The sequence below is a fragment of the Bombus terrestris genome, chromosome 4 (genome assembly GCF_910591885.1).
Source record: "Bombus terrestris chromosome 4, iyBomTerr1.2, whole genome shotgun sequence".
Taxonomy (NCBI): domain Eukaryota; kingdom Metazoa; phylum Arthropoda; class Insecta; order Hymenoptera; family Apidae; genus Bombus; species Bombus terrestris.
The window spans coordinates 17,641,511-17,659,372 of NC_063272.1; the positions used below are offsets into that span (position 1 = coordinate 17,641,511).

The 17,862-nt window shown below is 28.9% G+C and overlaps 3 protein-coding genes across 6 annotated transcripts in view; 1 reads left to right on the top strand and 2 right to left on the bottom strand.

Annotated features, from left to right (window-relative positions):
- The window catches only part of LOC100652227 (proline dehydrogenase 1, mitochondrial), a 37,743-nt gene extending 28,520 nt beyond the window's left edge, over window positions 1-9,223 (bottom strand). Inside the window, exons 1-2 of one of the 2 annotated variants that reach the window (XM_012321366.3) lie at window positions 8,933-9,223; window positions 8,425-8,839 (exon numbers count right to left, since the gene is read on the bottom strand). In XM_012321366.3, the coding sequence (XP_012176756.1) occupies window positions 8,425-8,733 (309 nt within the window). In that variant the 5' untranslated portion in view covers window positions 8,734-8,839; window positions 8,933-9,223. Of the gene's footprint in view, window positions 1-8,424 lie in introns of both variants that reach the window. The other variant, XM_003394787.4, reaches the window with a different exon arrangement.
- A 1,473-nt stretch (window positions 9,224-10,696) lies between these two features.
- LOC100642800 (uncharacterized protein F58A4.6) lies at window positions 10,697-12,923 on the top strand. Its single transcript, XM_003394793.4, has 3 exons — window positions 10,697-11,404; window positions 11,488-11,602; window positions 11,728-12,923. The coding sequence occupies exons 1-3, from the start codon at window positions 11,028-11,030 to the stop codon at window positions 11,992-11,994; spliced, it is 759 nt and encodes a 252-aa protein (XP_003394841.1). The 5' UTR covers window positions 10,697-11,027; the 3' UTR covers window positions 11,995-12,923.
- Window positions 12,173-17,492, bottom strand: LOC100642561 (bleomycin hydrolase). Of its 3 annotated transcripts, none has more exons than XM_003394791.4 (4): window positions 17,364-17,492; window positions 14,166-14,482; window positions 13,254-14,081; window positions 12,173-13,038 (listed from the first exon to the last, which is right to left on the bottom strand). In XM_003394791.4, exons 1-4 carry the CDS (start codon window positions 17,371-17,373, stop codon window positions 12,823-12,825), a joined length of 1,371 nt encoding a protein of 456 aa, XP_003394839.1. In that variant the 5' UTR covers window positions 17,374-17,492; the 3' UTR covers window positions 12,173-12,822. The 3 variants fall into 3 exon arrangements, with proteins under 3 accessions (XP_003394839.1, XP_012176757.1, XP_048261211.1); XM_012321367.3 differs by having other exon boundaries at window positions 14,166-14,479; window positions 17,364-17,457; XM_048405254.1 differs by lacking the exon at window positions 17,364-17,492 and adding an exon at window positions 16,557-16,577 and having other exon boundaries at window positions 14,166-14,479.
- Between the last annotated feature and the right edge of the window lie 370 nt (window positions 17,493-17,862).

Here is a 17,862-nt window from a genome sequence, read left to right on the forward strand (position 1 = left end):
GATCTAGAACGCGCGTTATGATATTCCTTTTAAAGTAGTTCGGCATTCATCGAAAAGTTAATGGAAAATTTAAGGAAGAAGGAAATATCGATCGGATAATTCCATCCACGTGTCCGATTGATTTCTCTAGATTACTAATGAGGTAAACTCTACTGGTAATGATTTCTTTGCGTGAGAATCGTAATTCACGATTCCTTTTGCACAAAGGTATCCCGTCGTAAATACGTTGTAAACTTCGGGCGAACTAGTCGACCTTGAGACTACTTATCACTGTGTCATTACAGTCGAATCGAATGAGGAACATTGGTCCCCTTTCTCTCTTTCATTCACTTACATTCGGGTGTATCTATAGGGTGTCGTAAGTAAGGTTCCCAAACGTGAAATTATGAAATTATTAACAAATCAGGCATCCTGGAAATAAAATAAAGCTACTAGTACTCGTACTAGTACTAGTAAATAAAGTACTAGTAGCTCCTCTTATTTCATTTCATATTGGTAAAATAATATTGTCTCACTCTAAGTACTAATTTGTTAACTAACTAATAACCAATTAATTACTTATTAATTAACAGCACTAAGGTAACCGTACCAAATTAGCATAAAAATACGAATTAGTAGTAGAGATAAAATGCATATAAATATGATTTAAATATTCATATATTTAACGATACGCAATAAATAAAAGAAAATGTACCTACTGAGGAAATTTCTAATTGACAAATATTTCTATGTATGTATGTTCCAGAGTTTCGAATAGATATTGAACTTTATTACCAATAAGATATATAATAAAATGTTATAACATGGAATTATATTATATTTATATGATATTATAAAATTTTTATACAATTCCTTATGAAATTTGTATTTATGCTCCAGAATTTTATATGTCTATTAAATTTTATTAACTATATGAATTAACAGAGATTAAGTACTCTGAAAATGAAATCGAATCAAGTATACAAGATGAACTTGATCAGATAATAACTTGATAACTTGATAACTTGATCCACCTTCAATACATGAAATACAAATACAATACCTTTTCAATAAATAAAATGCCAACTACAAAACCAAAATCATCATTTCATAAAATGATTTTGCGAGTTGCACTCGCGAATATACTTTGCGAAAGTGTCCGAACACTTGTATAAATCTTTTATGAATATATTACGTATGTGAAACATTACGAAACATTTCGAAATTTTATTAACATTGTAATTACTATAATAGGTCTGGATTGTCGCGATTATGTCGATAAAATTTATATATCGGTTGAAAATGCTTATTTTAAAAGATATTTCAATTTGAATTTCACCAAATTGAGTGCACAAAGTACAAGGAATAAACATAAAGGTACTACGTTGTCTTTTCTTATACAATACTTTCCTTTCACGTACAATAGGACAAGTACAAATATCTTTCGAATTAATCGATTTTCGCTCAAAGTGACCTAATACTTTTGTATAAAAAATATAAAAGATCTATCGATTGATGTATAAGAAAAAATTGGTAGTTCTATTTTTAAAAATTGAGTAATTTTTAAATATTCAAAATACGCCACTATTTTCGGCATGGACACCTATATTGGATCATACACCGTTCGAAACCGTTTAGCTTTGCCTAATACCTTCTACCGTTTCAGAGTTACAACTTGCCCCCAGTTGCGTGAGACACCTTGTATACACCAAAGTTTTCTACGATGTGTCCAAATACTTTTGTGAACCACTGTAGAATAAAATTCGCATTACGTCCAATAAAAGAAAGATTATTCGGGCAACGCAGGGAACGCGCATGCGCGCGCGCCTCTGTGCATCCGTCGCATTTATGTCAGCCGCATAGCGATGCAAGCGTGCGGCTAACACGCGACCCGATCAGTATGTAGTATGTGCAACGCGATCGTAGACGCGATGTTTATGGAAAGATTTCGAAACAGTGCTCTATCGTCTGGCAACCGTCTGAAGCGAGTCTACGACACACGAGTGCCTCACCCTCGAGGCGAGACACACTCCGCTTTGACTCAGCATTTCACCGCTAAAATGCGTCTAATATGGCGACGTAAACTTACAGCGCAACGTGGGAGATGAATGAATTGCTATGATAATAAATGAATTTGTTATGTAAGTTTGTATATTGAAAAATTGATGGTATCTTACGAGAAAATTAGTTGTATTACGAATGTTTTTCACTATTTTTTATAACAACTTGTATGATATTAATTATAATTGTATAATATATGTATACATATACATAATTGTATTGTATGATAAGTATATTATAATTGTATAAGTGCGTATTACGATTCCATTGTAGTTGATTTAATTTTACTGATTCTATTGTATATAAGTGCATAATACAAGTTGCTACTATATATTTATAGTTATTATCGAAATTATTAGTTAAAATTATTAAGTTAAAGTTTTCTAACTTATATTTTAATTTAGAAAAGAATGTCTGCAAACTTTTACGAAAAGATTTGGGATGTTAATAAAGCGAATGAAGAGGATAGTTTTCAGATTAATTGATTAAATAAATTACTATATCTACCAAACTATTAATGGTACCGACGATGATTCTTTCTAACCCTTTGCAATCCGAACTATATTTAACATTTCGTTTCAACAGATTCACGCGCAATTCAGCTGTCTCCAGCTTTGGTTTATTTATATCTCCATATTGAAGCGGATAAGATATACGATTGATAATTTAATTATTTTATTATGTAAAATGTAAAATTCAATTTTTACCTAATGATTTAGATTTAGCGATTAAAAATTTTGTTGTAACAATATAAATTAGTACTACTAGTGTATATTTTATTTTTCGGTCCAACAGCGTTAAAAAAGAAACTTTATTAGTTTAGCTTACAGAATTAAAATTAAATTAAACTAAACACGGTATAAATTAGTATATTCTGTTTCTAATTTACTGACTTAGTAGCGAACGTGATGCGCTGAATAACTATTACAGTCATCAATCACGATATATTCGCGTAAATGTTTTGGTTAAGAACCGAACTTGTACACCATTTAGATTGAATAGTAGCGGGGTACTTGAATGAAAAAGCAATGAAAATGTAAACAAGTATAGTATATGTATGCATTTTTCATGTATGCATTTATAGTATATGTATGCATTTCCATTATTTGTATATGATGTCTGTGCTGATAGAATATTAGAAAAAAATATCTATGCTGATAAAATACTAAAATATGTCTATACCGATTGAATGTTATGATATGTATGTCTGTTCCACTTGGACAGCCCGAGCTCCCTCGTTTATTCGGGACACACGTTGATTGCTTGTTGTCAAAAATTAGTTTTCCGATCGACGGCAACCTGAGTATCACAATCATCTTTCCGAGCGTCCTTAACGCACCTCATTGTGGTAAGGGTGGAGTGATAGCAGAATTAATGTGAGGTGTTCGGTTTTCCGGAAAGGTTGTGATACTTCTCCAAGTTAGAAACCATGACAACTTGTATCGTTACAATATGGTTTCAAAATACCTTTTGGAGGTACCAAGTTCATAACACGTCGTTGGCTATTGAATGCAAAATAAACTAAAATTGTAAATACTCCCTAATAAGCATTAAGATTTCAACTGAAAAGTAACCCTCTCTGCGATCGTGCTATAAGCTTCACAGATGAATACCTCAACACCTGGTTCCTTGGGTGATCTGAACGTAACATCTGCTTCTTCTTCTTTTATTCTTTAACGCCGCGTTCTTATTTTATTCTTATTTAAATTCAAAATCTAATTAATTTTTTAATCAAATATTTTTATCATACCCATACGATACTAATAAGAAACATTTTATTCTTTCCAAATAAAAATTCATAAAAATTAATTCTAACGCTATTTAAAATGTTTTTACCCATCAAATTTCGGACAGTGTCATAATAGGTAATTTAATTATTAAATAAATTAAAATACGTATATACATATAAAAGAATCCATTAATTTCAAAGTAAAAATATCTTTTCAAAATATTATATTTACTTTCAATGTCGACTAAAAGTGATTAAGCGTCGCCATTTCGATAAAATTTCTTGAACAACGTTCAATGAAATCTGAAACAAAGATAGGAATCAGAAGACGCAGTGTTTCTAGATTACAGTACCATACTAAACTCCACTTGATCCCGCGCCTTTAATTTTCAATGATATCAAAGACACGTGTGATTTAATGCCATGAAACTACACCTTCCCTGTATGCTAATAATAATCCTTTCTATTCAGTTTTCTTTGGAGCGTAGTATATTGAAACATTTCTAAAGGAGCATTTTTAAAAATTACTAGGTTCTATTTCCAACAACTTCTAATTTATAAGAATTCTCGTTTATCAATAGATCCTAAATATTGTGATATTGTAACACTTGCAACAAATATAATAAATCTTTTGTATTTCGCTTTTATCAGTTTTATTAATTAATCCGTATAAAACAAAGGATATATTACAACAAAAATAACAATTACATATAAAAGAAGAAAAACATTATTATGTCATATAAACATAAATGTAGCATTAGTGCTATCTATAAGAAAATATCTGAAAAGCGGAACATTTATCGTATACAAAAAATAAATTTCTTCAAAATATGAATCAATTTATTTCATGTCTCAAATAAACCGAATGACATGAATAATGAATCAATACCGAATCAACCAGTACCGAATGATCACGTAATTTATCAAACTTATACCTTGCTGAATAATCGAAATACAGATAAGATCGATAGCCTGAACAAAAATTCTAATAAAGAAACGTGGTCAGGTTGTCACAATCTCAATGATGAAACTGATTTCTTTTTAACTCTTTCGATCTTCAAAGATTTGGTAAAAGTTTGATCAAAATAATTGCAGATCACGATCGAGAATTTCAAAGGATTTAAATCACTTTCAAGAATTTGCGTCTATATTTGTGGATTTCCCAGAATTAAACCAAATGATTAAAAATGTCTACGAGACAGATAGGATGTGATTACAGAACTTACACAACTTTTATCTAACCGATAAATATATAGTACATATATCGACTAAGAATTTCAAGTGTCCATATAATTAGTCGACGATAACTATGTTAATTTAGAGATAAAGGGAACGTTTCCATCATAATCAATGATAAGTCATTTAAATGTTCGTAGAAACTTTTTTTGAATTATAAGCAAGAAATATCCACGTTTTAATTTCAAAAAAAGAAAGCCGAAGGATTTTAGAATTTTTTTTTTACTTCCATTTTTTCTTACTAAAATGAGTTTTCTATCAAGCTTGAAGAAAAGAAGTGATGTAAGAACAAATGTCTAGTAAATTTTTAATTAAAAAGAAATGATGGATAAAATATAAACTGTAATAGGAAAATTTTCAATAAATTTTGAAGTATTCGTATTTAAAAAGACTCTATATTATTCCCTATACATGTATCTCTCGTTTTTGAAAAAATACGCTAATATTATTTTTTCACTAAATCTCTTAATCTTATGATAAAATTATTTCGATATATGAAACCGTTAAAATTAGTATTGGTCATTTATTATTTATGTATTTCCACGAAATAACAGAAATAAAAACTCTTTTAATTCTGAAATGTATAGGTATTATTTTTTAGATAAGATATTTATTTGAAATGCGTATAATATCTATTATTATATTGCGTAGTTCTATTTATTTTCATTTATTATTATGTATTTATAAATAATATTATTATAATATTTGAGAACTGAATACGATCAGAATAAATGTTTCACGAAGTATTACACAGCAAAATGCAATTCTTGGCACTGTCTGCCAACAGTCTAAAACGAAGACACTACGGAGTCATGTCGCACTTTAAAAATCAATAATAATCAATACGGTGTAGCAAGGTTTATACATTCAGGATAGGATGTGAATCACCAACTACGTATGTATATACACCTTCTTCTATTTAAGTACTCGACGAAAGCTACATTATTATATAATTAAATGTGAACAAGTTAATTTTCCGTATTCGCGGCAGTCATATGCATGTCTAATAAATGCAACAATAAATGATGTTGTTAGAAATAAAACCAAGACGGTGGAAACCTCTGTGCTCACGAGTTAATGATGGGAACGAATTCAATATATCCAAGTATATTTATAAATTTTAATCAAAACCAATACCTAAGATACGCTTCATAAGGTTCTAATACTACTCGTAAGTGGCTACAACAAGTATTGGCACAACGTTATATTTATTATATCACTTATGTACAATGTACTAATGCATTAATTAATTAGCCCAAATTATATTAAATTTCGTATCATTTAATATTACATTCATACGACTACAAAAATTTGATACTATGAAAATGAGATATATATAGACTAATATAGGGCCTAATAAAAAAAACACTTCATTGAATAATAAGGGTATGTGCAAATAAATACCTTTTATGTAAGCTTATAGCCACTATAATGGTTCGTTCATTGCAATTGTCAAATATACGATCTTCATAAACTAGCTTCAAACTTCGGAACGAATACTCGCGAATTTTGGAAATTTACTTAAAATTGCTTCCATATATTCAAACGAATCGAACTTTTAGATCTTTCAATTTGCGAATTTTACTTTGCCATATAGTTTTAGATAATTTAAAATAACTAGAAGAATGATGGTAAAAATATATATACGCGTACGTAAAAAAGAAAATTGTAATTACGAGAAGTTAGATATCTACACATCCTTTAAGTAAAATAATTGCGGATAAATGCATTTTGTACAACATATTGTTAAATTATTCTACATCGTAATTTTAAGTAATTGGCGTAGAAAAACACTTGACTTAGTTAAAAGGATAATATTTACAAGCATCAATAAAATATTCTATATATTATAATCATATAAATTATAATAATATTGCTCCAGAAATACCTACTTAGAGTATATTTTACCTAAATTCACTTCCTACGATAAACTAAGCACCATACCTAATTATTTTCCATAATTACTATTAATCTACCGAATCTTTAATCATAAAAAGAAACCATAAATTAACAAATTATTCTTATATATTTCATTCGAAACTTTATATAAACAGGAGAAATTAAATAATAAATTAGATTAAATTAAATTAAGCACTATAGCATTCTTGTAGTACCAAAAATATTATATACATATCAATAAAATATTGATACGAATGAAGCTTAACAAATTTAAAACTACAAATTATTTCATTTAACTACATAAAGATGACGACACGTCGTAGGAAATTAAACAGTCCTTCTGTAGAAGAGCATTTCCGTAAGAATTAAACAGTACAATAGTAACACCCCGAGCTAGCCAATGAAATCGTATAGATTTTTACGATCCTCTGGTCATTCCTTCCTAGTTACGTAATTGGCCACCACTATAAGTTTGCGACAAAATTGCTAGGTCGATTCAATATACTATTAAGTATTACTAAAATCAATAACGCGCCATGCCACGTCGTTGTATAAATCGGCTACGAATCCCGACGCTATCGATAAAAGGTTGCTGGTTCATATTTAATATAAAAAATCTCCAAAAATCTTTACCTTCCTTCAATATCCAAAAAACTTCGCACAGAAAAATCGACAATTAATTAATTTTGCGATCCTCTAACGCTATTGCGTAACAAACGACTTCCTTTCGGTATTACAGAACAATACATAAATCTTATTTCTATGATTTTTTCACGACGAATTCCTTATTCTTAGTCTGCGAGTAAAATTCTATTAAACGGAATTTTATAAAATTCTGTTAAAGAACAAATATTATTGTATATTATATACAAGTATTATATACAAGTATTATATACAAGTATGCTATAATTTCATCGATTGCTTTAAATATATGTAATTCATACGCAGGCACAGAACACCAATTATTTATCTAAAAGATCCAACTAACGTGATTAACGTCGTACAACTGATTTTGATATGAGAAAAAATTTTTCGTTTTAGTAGAATTTTATGTATGAATGAATCGCTATTTTATATGAAAATGGCAATATAATACTTCAGATTTTATGTATATCCAATAGCAACTCTTATATCGCATGATATCTATTATACTTATACATACGTATGTATCGTATATATTACGTGTATTATATTCTAGTTATACTCCATGTATTAAATGACTATTAGATACACATTATAGAACTAAAGTTTTAGAATCGTAGATGATTGATACATAGGAATATTTTTTCGAATTTACATATATATATGAATGGATCTGAGAAAAAAAGAAATCAAGCAAATGACTTTACAATGTGGCTGAAACAGAAAAGGCAGGCTAGGGAAAAGAGCGAGAAAGAGGACGTTGTGAGAGCACATGTCATGCTATTTCGTACGTCATAGGGATAATTTGTAGGTATATAACAAATCTATAATAACGCGTAATATACAAAGTAACGTCATCGAGTCTGATTTGAACTTACCTTCATATTGTTCTCGGCGATGTACTCGATGGAACATAGTTGATAAACGATGTAGGCACGAAGCAATTCTTTCGTGGTTTTACTCTTAAAAGCGGCGATGGGATCGTTAAACTTCAAATCCAGAGGATCGATCTGTCGTGGAGGAGCCGGCTTCACGTCAGCGGTAGTGCCGGTGTATTCGCGATCGTGCACCTGCACCAACTGTACCGATGGCTTCGTTACGTTCTCGAGGAGGCCGACAGGAAGTGGTAAACACTTCCTCAGCTTTTTACCGGCACTGCAACGCGGCACCGTTCTCAAAAACGCCATACCTTGCCGTAGCTCTAATGCAAGAAATGTCAGCAATCAGGACGCACTATTTAGCGGAAAGTAAAACCGTGAACTGCGCGATCTCCTCCTTCCTATGAGAGTCTCACTGAAAAAAGTAACAGTAGCAATGAACGTTAAGATTCGAGAACGTAGATTGACCAAGGCGATTTTTCTCAGTGACAAACGGGGTAAATCCAACCTGCCACGATCGAGTCGGAGACCCCAATACCAATAGAGGTATCTCGTCAAAGCTTAGGCCGAATCACAAGGTGGGGTACTCGTAGACATCCAGCGACGTACGAGTCAAGCGCTCACCTTACCACGATACCGTCTATTATAACTTATCTATGCAAAACACCCGTTGAAAACCGACTTTAAAAAGCAAACGAATTTTTTTGTTAAGGTTCTTTTTCAATTTATTGCTAATATTGACCAGCACAACGAATTTCAATTGTTGTACGTTGCCCCAATTACTATACAGTAGCAATAGATGCTGAGACTCTGATTGGTTCCTATGAGAGGTGTGTTCGCATTGCTCAGTGTGACTGGTCGACAAAATTTTGGGAAATGCCAATAACTGCGCCGTCGTACCACGCGCACAGTGGCGCAAAACGTGCTTTACATTACCCCGAACTGCCGAACATTATTTTATTTCATTTATTCTAACACATATCTTAATGATCATTTATTTAAATTATCAATGATATATGAATTAATATCTTGTATAGATCTTTCACTTGTATTTATGTCAAAATATTCACAATAATCAATCACTCTTAAAAGTCGCATGTTACGTAAATAGTTAGTTGATTTAAAGTATGGATTATTTGCAGAATATACTTAAAAGCAAACAGATATTTAGTAAATAACCTTTTCGTTCATAAATCACAAATTTAAAAATATACGTGTTTCAATAATATTCACATGTTTTTAATCGATTATTATACATTGGAATAGTTAAAATATGTATATAAAAATATTGTTTAGAATTATAAATTATTAAATAAATATATTTGAGAATTTTGGGTACAAATTGGAAAAATATATAATATGAAATAAAAGAAACATAATTATTAAATGTTAATATTATTCTATATTTTTTATTTCAGTCAAAATTTACAAATTTAAATCTATTGTAGAAAATTTATGGATCATATATACTGCAATTTATGTAACAATATGCATACATGATTACTAATCGAAATATGTTTTCATTTATAAAAAATACATAAGAGTTTACTATTTTGATAATAATTTTAAATTTTAGTTATATTTCATGTTATTAACTGCATGTACTTTGTTGTTATATTGATACATTATATATAATATTGAATGACCAATAAGAATGCTTCGTTCAAAATATGTAGTTGTGATAATCAAAATCTTCAAGTAATAAATTTCTTAAATCATTTTGACATAAATACCACATGATATTTTTTATTTTAGTTTTATCGCCATTCTTTGCATTATATTCTACGATGTATATTTAAGTTACATTTTAAACAAAATAAAACTTAGTAATCTAAATTTTATCTACAATCATACATTGCAATCTATTGCATATAAAGATCATGTAATTTATATGTAAATAACTAAAAAACCAACATTTAATGTTTATCATAACGGACATATTATTTATCAATGGAAACGTTTAAATGTTACTAAAGTTATAAATAGAACTAATATTATTTTTTCTATAATTATTCCTACTCAAAAGTACCTTAAAAATATTATTTAATCGTATTGAAAATTAATATGAGATTAATTTTAAGTAGTAATTTATATCTTACCTAAAATATTATACAATGTATGTTATAAAGTTTACATGTAAGTTCAAAAGTTAGATATTAAGTTCAAAAAATTAACGGAACGCTTTCTTATTAACTTTGATAAATAACTTATTATGTTAACTTATTATGATTTCAATGTTATCATCCCTACCACTTTCTCATCTCTACCACGCGTATATATATAAGATGAACTAAACTTTTAACCTCAAATTGTCAACTGAAAGCCTTACGTAGAAAATATTTCGTATAAGATATCTTTGAAATGTTAAAGGCAGAAGGACTTTTACACAAAGTAGTATAATTTTTTTACATGTTGAATACAGTTATTAATACTTTACAGATATAAAGTTTATCATCAATATTTATAAAAGTTAGTCAAAGCAGTGTATGTGATAAAAATTCTTAATATGTATTATTTATATTGTAATGTTGTAATAGTCCTACATACAACGAAACAACATTCTCATATGTTTAAAAAAGCGTCTATTTTGTGGAATTAGAAAAATGGATAGTTCTATAAAATTGATTGTACATAAAGGTGGCACAATTTTCGATAGCATTATTGTTACACCTTATTCTGTAATTAAATATGAGCAGAAAGTAAGAGAAACTAAAAGTACATGTCAGATAAATGTTGACATAAATAAAGTCAGTGAAAGTAATGAGATACAAGTAAACAGAATTTGCCTAAACAAGAAAGGACTTAATGCCTATGTTGTATCAGCATATATTATAGCATTAGCAAATTCACAAACATATCGAAAAGCTGCACTTAAAAAATTATTACAATATTTAATATACAGATTGTCAAACAGAGTGAATTTAGGAATGATTTTAATAAGATTGAAAATGCCAAGGAAACAATTTTTAGATTACAAATGGCAAGATTCTAACTGCTAAGTTAATTAAAGCCTTTTTTCATTATTGCTTTATAAAACTATACAATACAGTTTTCTAATTTTAGGAATGAGAGAATGATGCAAATGACAATGGAAAGAAGAGAAATTGATCATGCTATGTCTTGGTTGTCTACTTTGGGTGGAGCATTTTCTGCTTTAGGAGAAGAATTTCAACAATGTGTAGGTTTTATATATTTTATTAATATGTATCTACTATATATTAAAAACTAGTAAATATTACATTTGATTGTTTTATGCAATTATTTCTTTGAATAATTTACGTTTAAATGTATTTTTCTATCCAGGCACAGATGGCTGGAAAAATTTCCATGAAGCAATTTGAACTAGCACTTCGTCTCAGAGATCCCTTTTTAATTGCTCGTTGTAAACTATATACTGCCTTAAGCTTAATTCAACAAGGCCAATTAAAAAAACCAAAAAGAATGATAAGGTGTATTTACAAATTTTCTATAAGTTGGAATGATATTCGTTTGCAAAATATGTGTCAAGGTGTATGGGCAAAACTTCAATATTGTTATAAAATACAAAAAGAACGGCATAGAACTGTTTAATATTAGTGATATATAAAATTTCTAAACATAGTTTAAGAGTAGGCTAATTAAATTTGATATTTATGTTTAGAAATAAATAATGTGTGTAAAATATTGTTTCCAAAGATGTATTTTTTGTAATTATTAAATAAATGTTACTAAAAGATATTTTTTAAATCAAAAGTAATGACTAAACATATACATTTGCAACATTTTTATTAATCTTCATACAATTATTAAGTTTCTTTTCAATTTAAAAAACATTTAAAATAGAGGTATAATATGTAAATGTGAAGTCAAATACTATATTTTCGAAGCTTTTTAAATAAACTTAATGAAGCAATACTTTATGAAGTATGCATATTTAGAACATATGTAATAGTACATCTTTTAATTCCTAACTTCTTTTGGTTTCTTCGTATAGTTAAGTTACCTATAACTTATATACTTAAGTGACATTTAAAATATAATAAAAAAAAAAGAAAGAAACAAAAGCAATTATTCTTAAGTAAACACAAACTATACATTAGAAACAAAATTATACATGTGATTATCTTAAATTTTAGGAACTATGTTAAATATACAATCTTAATATTTTATTAATTATAGCAATATATATTATTTTAAACCTGAATAGGCGTTAAATAATCGAAATATCATAATTCAACTTTCTAGAATTATTCCTTAACTGTTGTTAATGAACTATAAAAGTGTTAAAGTCTTAATTTATTGTACTTTGCTGTACCAATGCGCTCAAAACTGTATTTGATGTTTAATTTTTTATGTTATATATACACTTTTGTTAACTAAAATATTTTATCTTGAAATAGTTTTTAGCTTACATTATTATCAGTGAGCAAGTGTACCCATAGGATCCCATGCAGGTAAGGTAATGGGTTCTTGTTTAAATACATCTAAAACATCTGCAGGTACCAATTTTTTATCAATAACTGCTTCAAAAACAAATTCGGAAAACCAGTCGGCTGTTAGTAATAGATATCCTTTTTGTCCTTGATCATCTCCCCAAGAATTCTCTACTCGGAACTGTTTAATTTTACCTTCATTCTGAAAAAGCAAAGAATTATAACAATTTATACTATACAATTCATAATACAAATACAGACACGTACATATCTCTCTGATACTAAGATGATGATACTAGATGATAATGATACTAAGAAATTTTTAATATGTAATCTTGAAATAGGACTGCAGTATGAGAAAAAAATTCTTTACACAATCATTTTTCCTTAATTTTTAAAAAATCGCTACTAACTTACATCGATTGAAACAGCTGTAAGTGTCATTGCATGAACCATCATAGAATCTCCATAAAGTAATCTGTCAGCTTTTGTAAGATTAACTTGGATATCAGTTCCAAACATTAATTCAAAGTCATATGCTCTCAAATCCTGTATTCCTTGTTTAGCTATTAATCGTTTGTTCACATCGCATCCAAACCATACAGGTTCATTTTGTTTTATACTTTCTGCGCATAATTTCATTAATAATTCAGGTGGTTGATTATTATAGAGTGTAGGTCTTCCTCCCAAAACATTTCCTAAACAGTCTATGGTATAAAGCTTTCCATATGGATTAGATGGCCTAGGATCTGTTACTAAACATACTTTATCATCTACATTGTAGTAGGGTTTCACATATTTCTCATAAAATTCTACTGGTGTAATAGGTCCAATACAATTATAATTCTTCGACTTGTCATAATATTCCCAGGTGATTGTTTTTGAAGGTATGCCTAAACAAATACCAATTATTCGATAGATTACAACCATTTGTTCTAGAATCTGAGCTTCTAATTGTTCGTCTGTTGCTCCATTAGATATTAAATCTCTTAAAACTTTGGAATATTCTCTAAGTTTACTTTTCAAAAGAGTATTCATGCGCGAACTAGATTCGCAATTGTATGATTCTGGGAAACAAATTTTAGGAACAAGACCGTGTCTATTTATAAGATTAACGACCATATCCCATTGTCCGCCATCACAAATAGGATCATGTAATAAGAATGACACTAATCGACCTTCGACAGGTTCATTTCGTTTAGCAGTTTTTACAATATTATGTAAGAAATAATTGCACCTTTCGATCTGTATAATAAAAAATATATTATCTAATAAATACAAAATAGAAGTCATATATACCATGAGATATTATTTGTATATAATATTAACCTTATCCCAGAAGAACAAATAAGCTTGGCTGAATTCAAACTCATCCAAATTATATTGCTTCATAAAGGCACTCCTCATAACATTTAAAGTGGAAAATATCCAACATCTGCCAGAATTTTTTTGATTAGTTATAGGTTTTCCTTCCATTGCAATCTTGTGACTAAACACATGCTGCGTTTCTTGCAAAACCTTTCGCGAAATGCAAGCTTCCAAGGGATTGGTTCTTGTACACACATTTTGTGCCAAAGTGTTGCGATTATCTTCATAGAATTTTGCACGTAATTGATCCAGAACTTCTGTCGTCAAAAGACCTGCTACTTAAAAATAAAATAACATTCAATCTCTTTCTTCAGATATTTAAATTAAGTAATATTTACTTATTTATAACAATTATTTATAAATTATACTTATCTATAATAAGTATTAACTTATTATAAATAATTATCCAAGTCACTGCGCCACGCCAGAGAAAATTACTTATAATTCTCAATGCAAGAATTGATAGTAAAATAAGAAGTAAATAAAAAAAAAATCTCTTTCTTCAAAAATATTATAACATTTTATATGATACATGCATGATTATCTTATGAATTACAGATGAACATTATTGTTTTTTAGAAATTTACTAAAATTTTATGTATCTATATGGAATTTAAAACTTAATAATATAATACAATGTTTATCTAAATGTCATCAATATTGTAATAATATGCACAATATCATATGCAATAGGATATAAAAATGAAAATAAATAAATTAAAAGAAAAATTAATTAATTAGAATCGTTTATAAGTCAAGAAAGTTAACTACTATTGATTTATTTTATACTAGAGTACTATATGTGCTTAATGTGGACATTCTATAAAAAATGATAAAGCAGCCAAAACAGGCAAGAAAAAAGGTACAATAAAGGATTTCTTGAATAGAATTGCAAAAGAAGTGGAGGATCGGCGAAACAATGTACATGGACAAAAAGCAGGAGAGGAAATAGCAGAGAAGAGAATGGAGAGCACAGAAAATAAAAATAACAAAGGAATTGTAAGAAATAAGAATCAAAACAGAGACATTGCAGCAATATTAGAATCCCTAGCAGGTTTTGTTGAAAAAGTTCAAGGCCTGAGTGGTGAAGTAAGGCAAAACAACTTTTCAATAGAGCAAGAAAAATGTAAAATAGATGACGGAGAAAGAAATTTGGTGGGAGGATAAGAGGAAAGAGATGTTGGGTAGAAATAAACATCTTGAAGACAAGATGAATCAAATTAAGGAGAGAGAAAGTCACAATAATAATAAAATCATAGAATAGAACATAGGAGAAGTGGAAGGAAGGATGCTAAGGGAAGTTAAAAGAAGTTCAGAAAGCCAGCTGAATGCAGAAATGGAAAGAATGAGAAGAACGATTGAATTACAAGACAGAAGAGACAAGAAAGATAATATGATAATTAGAGGATTAACTTTAAATAAGAAAAGAATAAAGCAACAAATGGAAAGTTTCTTTAAAGAGATTATAAATGGTGACGTAATGTAAGCAAGAATAGGAAGTGTTCAAAGAAAAAAAAATAACAATAGCTGACATGTGAAGCTGGGACGATAAATAAAATATTGAAGTATAAATATAAAATACTAGAATCTGCAAGGGTATAGAGAAAAAAAGACAAAGGAGCTACGCTAGGATATCAGAAACTAAGGGTGTGTGGAAAATGGATAGAATGGACTAATAAAGCAAAATAGAGGCCAACTAATAGACGATACCAGATTTTTTAATAAAATGACAGAGCAGAGACTATATTAAACTGGAAAAGATAAAAAAAAGGTAAAGGCGCAAACATGTTGGTTAAAAAATGCTTAAGAGAAAAAGAAAGGAAAATTGAAAGGACAAAAGATAGCAGAGGAAGAAAAGAATACTTATGAAGAAATGGTTGCAGCCAGCTAGATATAAAAAATCTAAGACAGCAGGAAGTAGGTATAATTAAAATTCTAACAGAAAGAGACAAAGAATTGCAAGACCGAGTGCAATATAATAAAATTAAGAAAATCAAATGTAATAGGAAGTACAAATATATCAACGCTGGTTGGAAAAGGAAAAAAGAAAATGTATTTCTAAGTAATTTAGAAATTAACAAACTTTGACACCTTAACAAACATCTATTAAAAGACTGCTATAGGACAGGCATATTAAGAAAGAAAGACATAGTAGAAGGAATGAGAAATGAAACAGTAATAATTTGGTTAAGAGTTTTAGAAAAAAGAAAAGGAGAACATAGAACCTGACAGAGCAAAATGTATATGTGATATTGTATATAGATTAAAAGAAATAAAGACATATATGTTTAAGATTTAATTTAGATATAAGATAAGATGTATACATATATTTAAAGTAAAAATATACACAACTGTAAGATTTCAGATTCAAGTACTTTAAAAGAAACTATGGAAATGAGTGGCAGTTCAAGTCTTTTCCAGGCTGTAAGAACAAGAATAATAAATACATCAATTTATTATACTTATGATCATAATTGTTCATGAGCAACACTTTCCATTAAATTTTATTAAAATACATTTAAATTAACATAATTTTAATCTAGATTAAACTACATTTTATAAAAATAAAAAAAAATATATATGTTAAACAGTATATCTAAAGAAATGTATATTAGAATTAGTTGTAAAATTAATATTACCATAATACTAATAAATATTAACAATTCATAAAAATTCGAATCAGCCGTAATTCATAATATTCAATATTTTCCAAATAATTGTAACATTACTTTTTTTTTAAATAAAATATAATACGCAGTATTCTTAAATTAACAGGAAATATCTGTGCAAAGACATTTCTATGTAAATACATACATATGTTTTTAGTTTAGCTGAAATTCTGAAATATCAAACATTCCAAAGAACTTGACTACTTATTTAAAAAAAATATATAACTAATTGTTTCGTAGAATAATTAAGGCATTGCCGTGAACTAATTGGAGCTAATTAATTTTTTTAGAAAGTAAATATTTTATTAACAGCAAGTATCAATACAATAAGAGTTAATAAGAACGGGGAGTGGCTAAACAGAGAATTTAACAGAATTTAATATTTACTACAATAAAAACTTCAATTCTTCTATAATTGTATTGCACGAATATTGTATTGAAAAGAAGGATGAAAACTAAATATATGAATGTAAATAAAAACGTAACTTACAGGCAACCATCGTGATGTATGAATTCTTCTTGCTGTAACTGCTGTTACGTTAAGTTACGTGGTTTTAGGGAAAAGATGAGTGGGTTGGTGCCCGTGGAATGCTGACCCGCTCTGTTCCCTGGAGTGCGCGATAATTGAAAAGACTTTTATAAGTGTACACTTTAATAAATCTAAACTTTATTCAAAGCTTGTATTTTGCTATAGAAACTAGTTCATCAAGAATACAACAAGACTATCTCTCGAAAGTCAACAGAAATAATCTGACAAAATTCGTTCTCGTTTTCGATTTTCGACTGCTGCATCTTCTCAAACCCTAGGTTCCCTTCCTTGATCCTGCTGGTCCAATGAGGGGTGAGTCTCACCTCACCGATCGGGTCTTGTTTTCTTGAGTAGATGGAAGTGGAAGTATTGCATCGTCCTTCCAGGAAAAGAATGCATATCCGCGGCGAGAAAGAAAAATTTACGTGAATTATTGAGGATAAGATACCGAGAAATTATA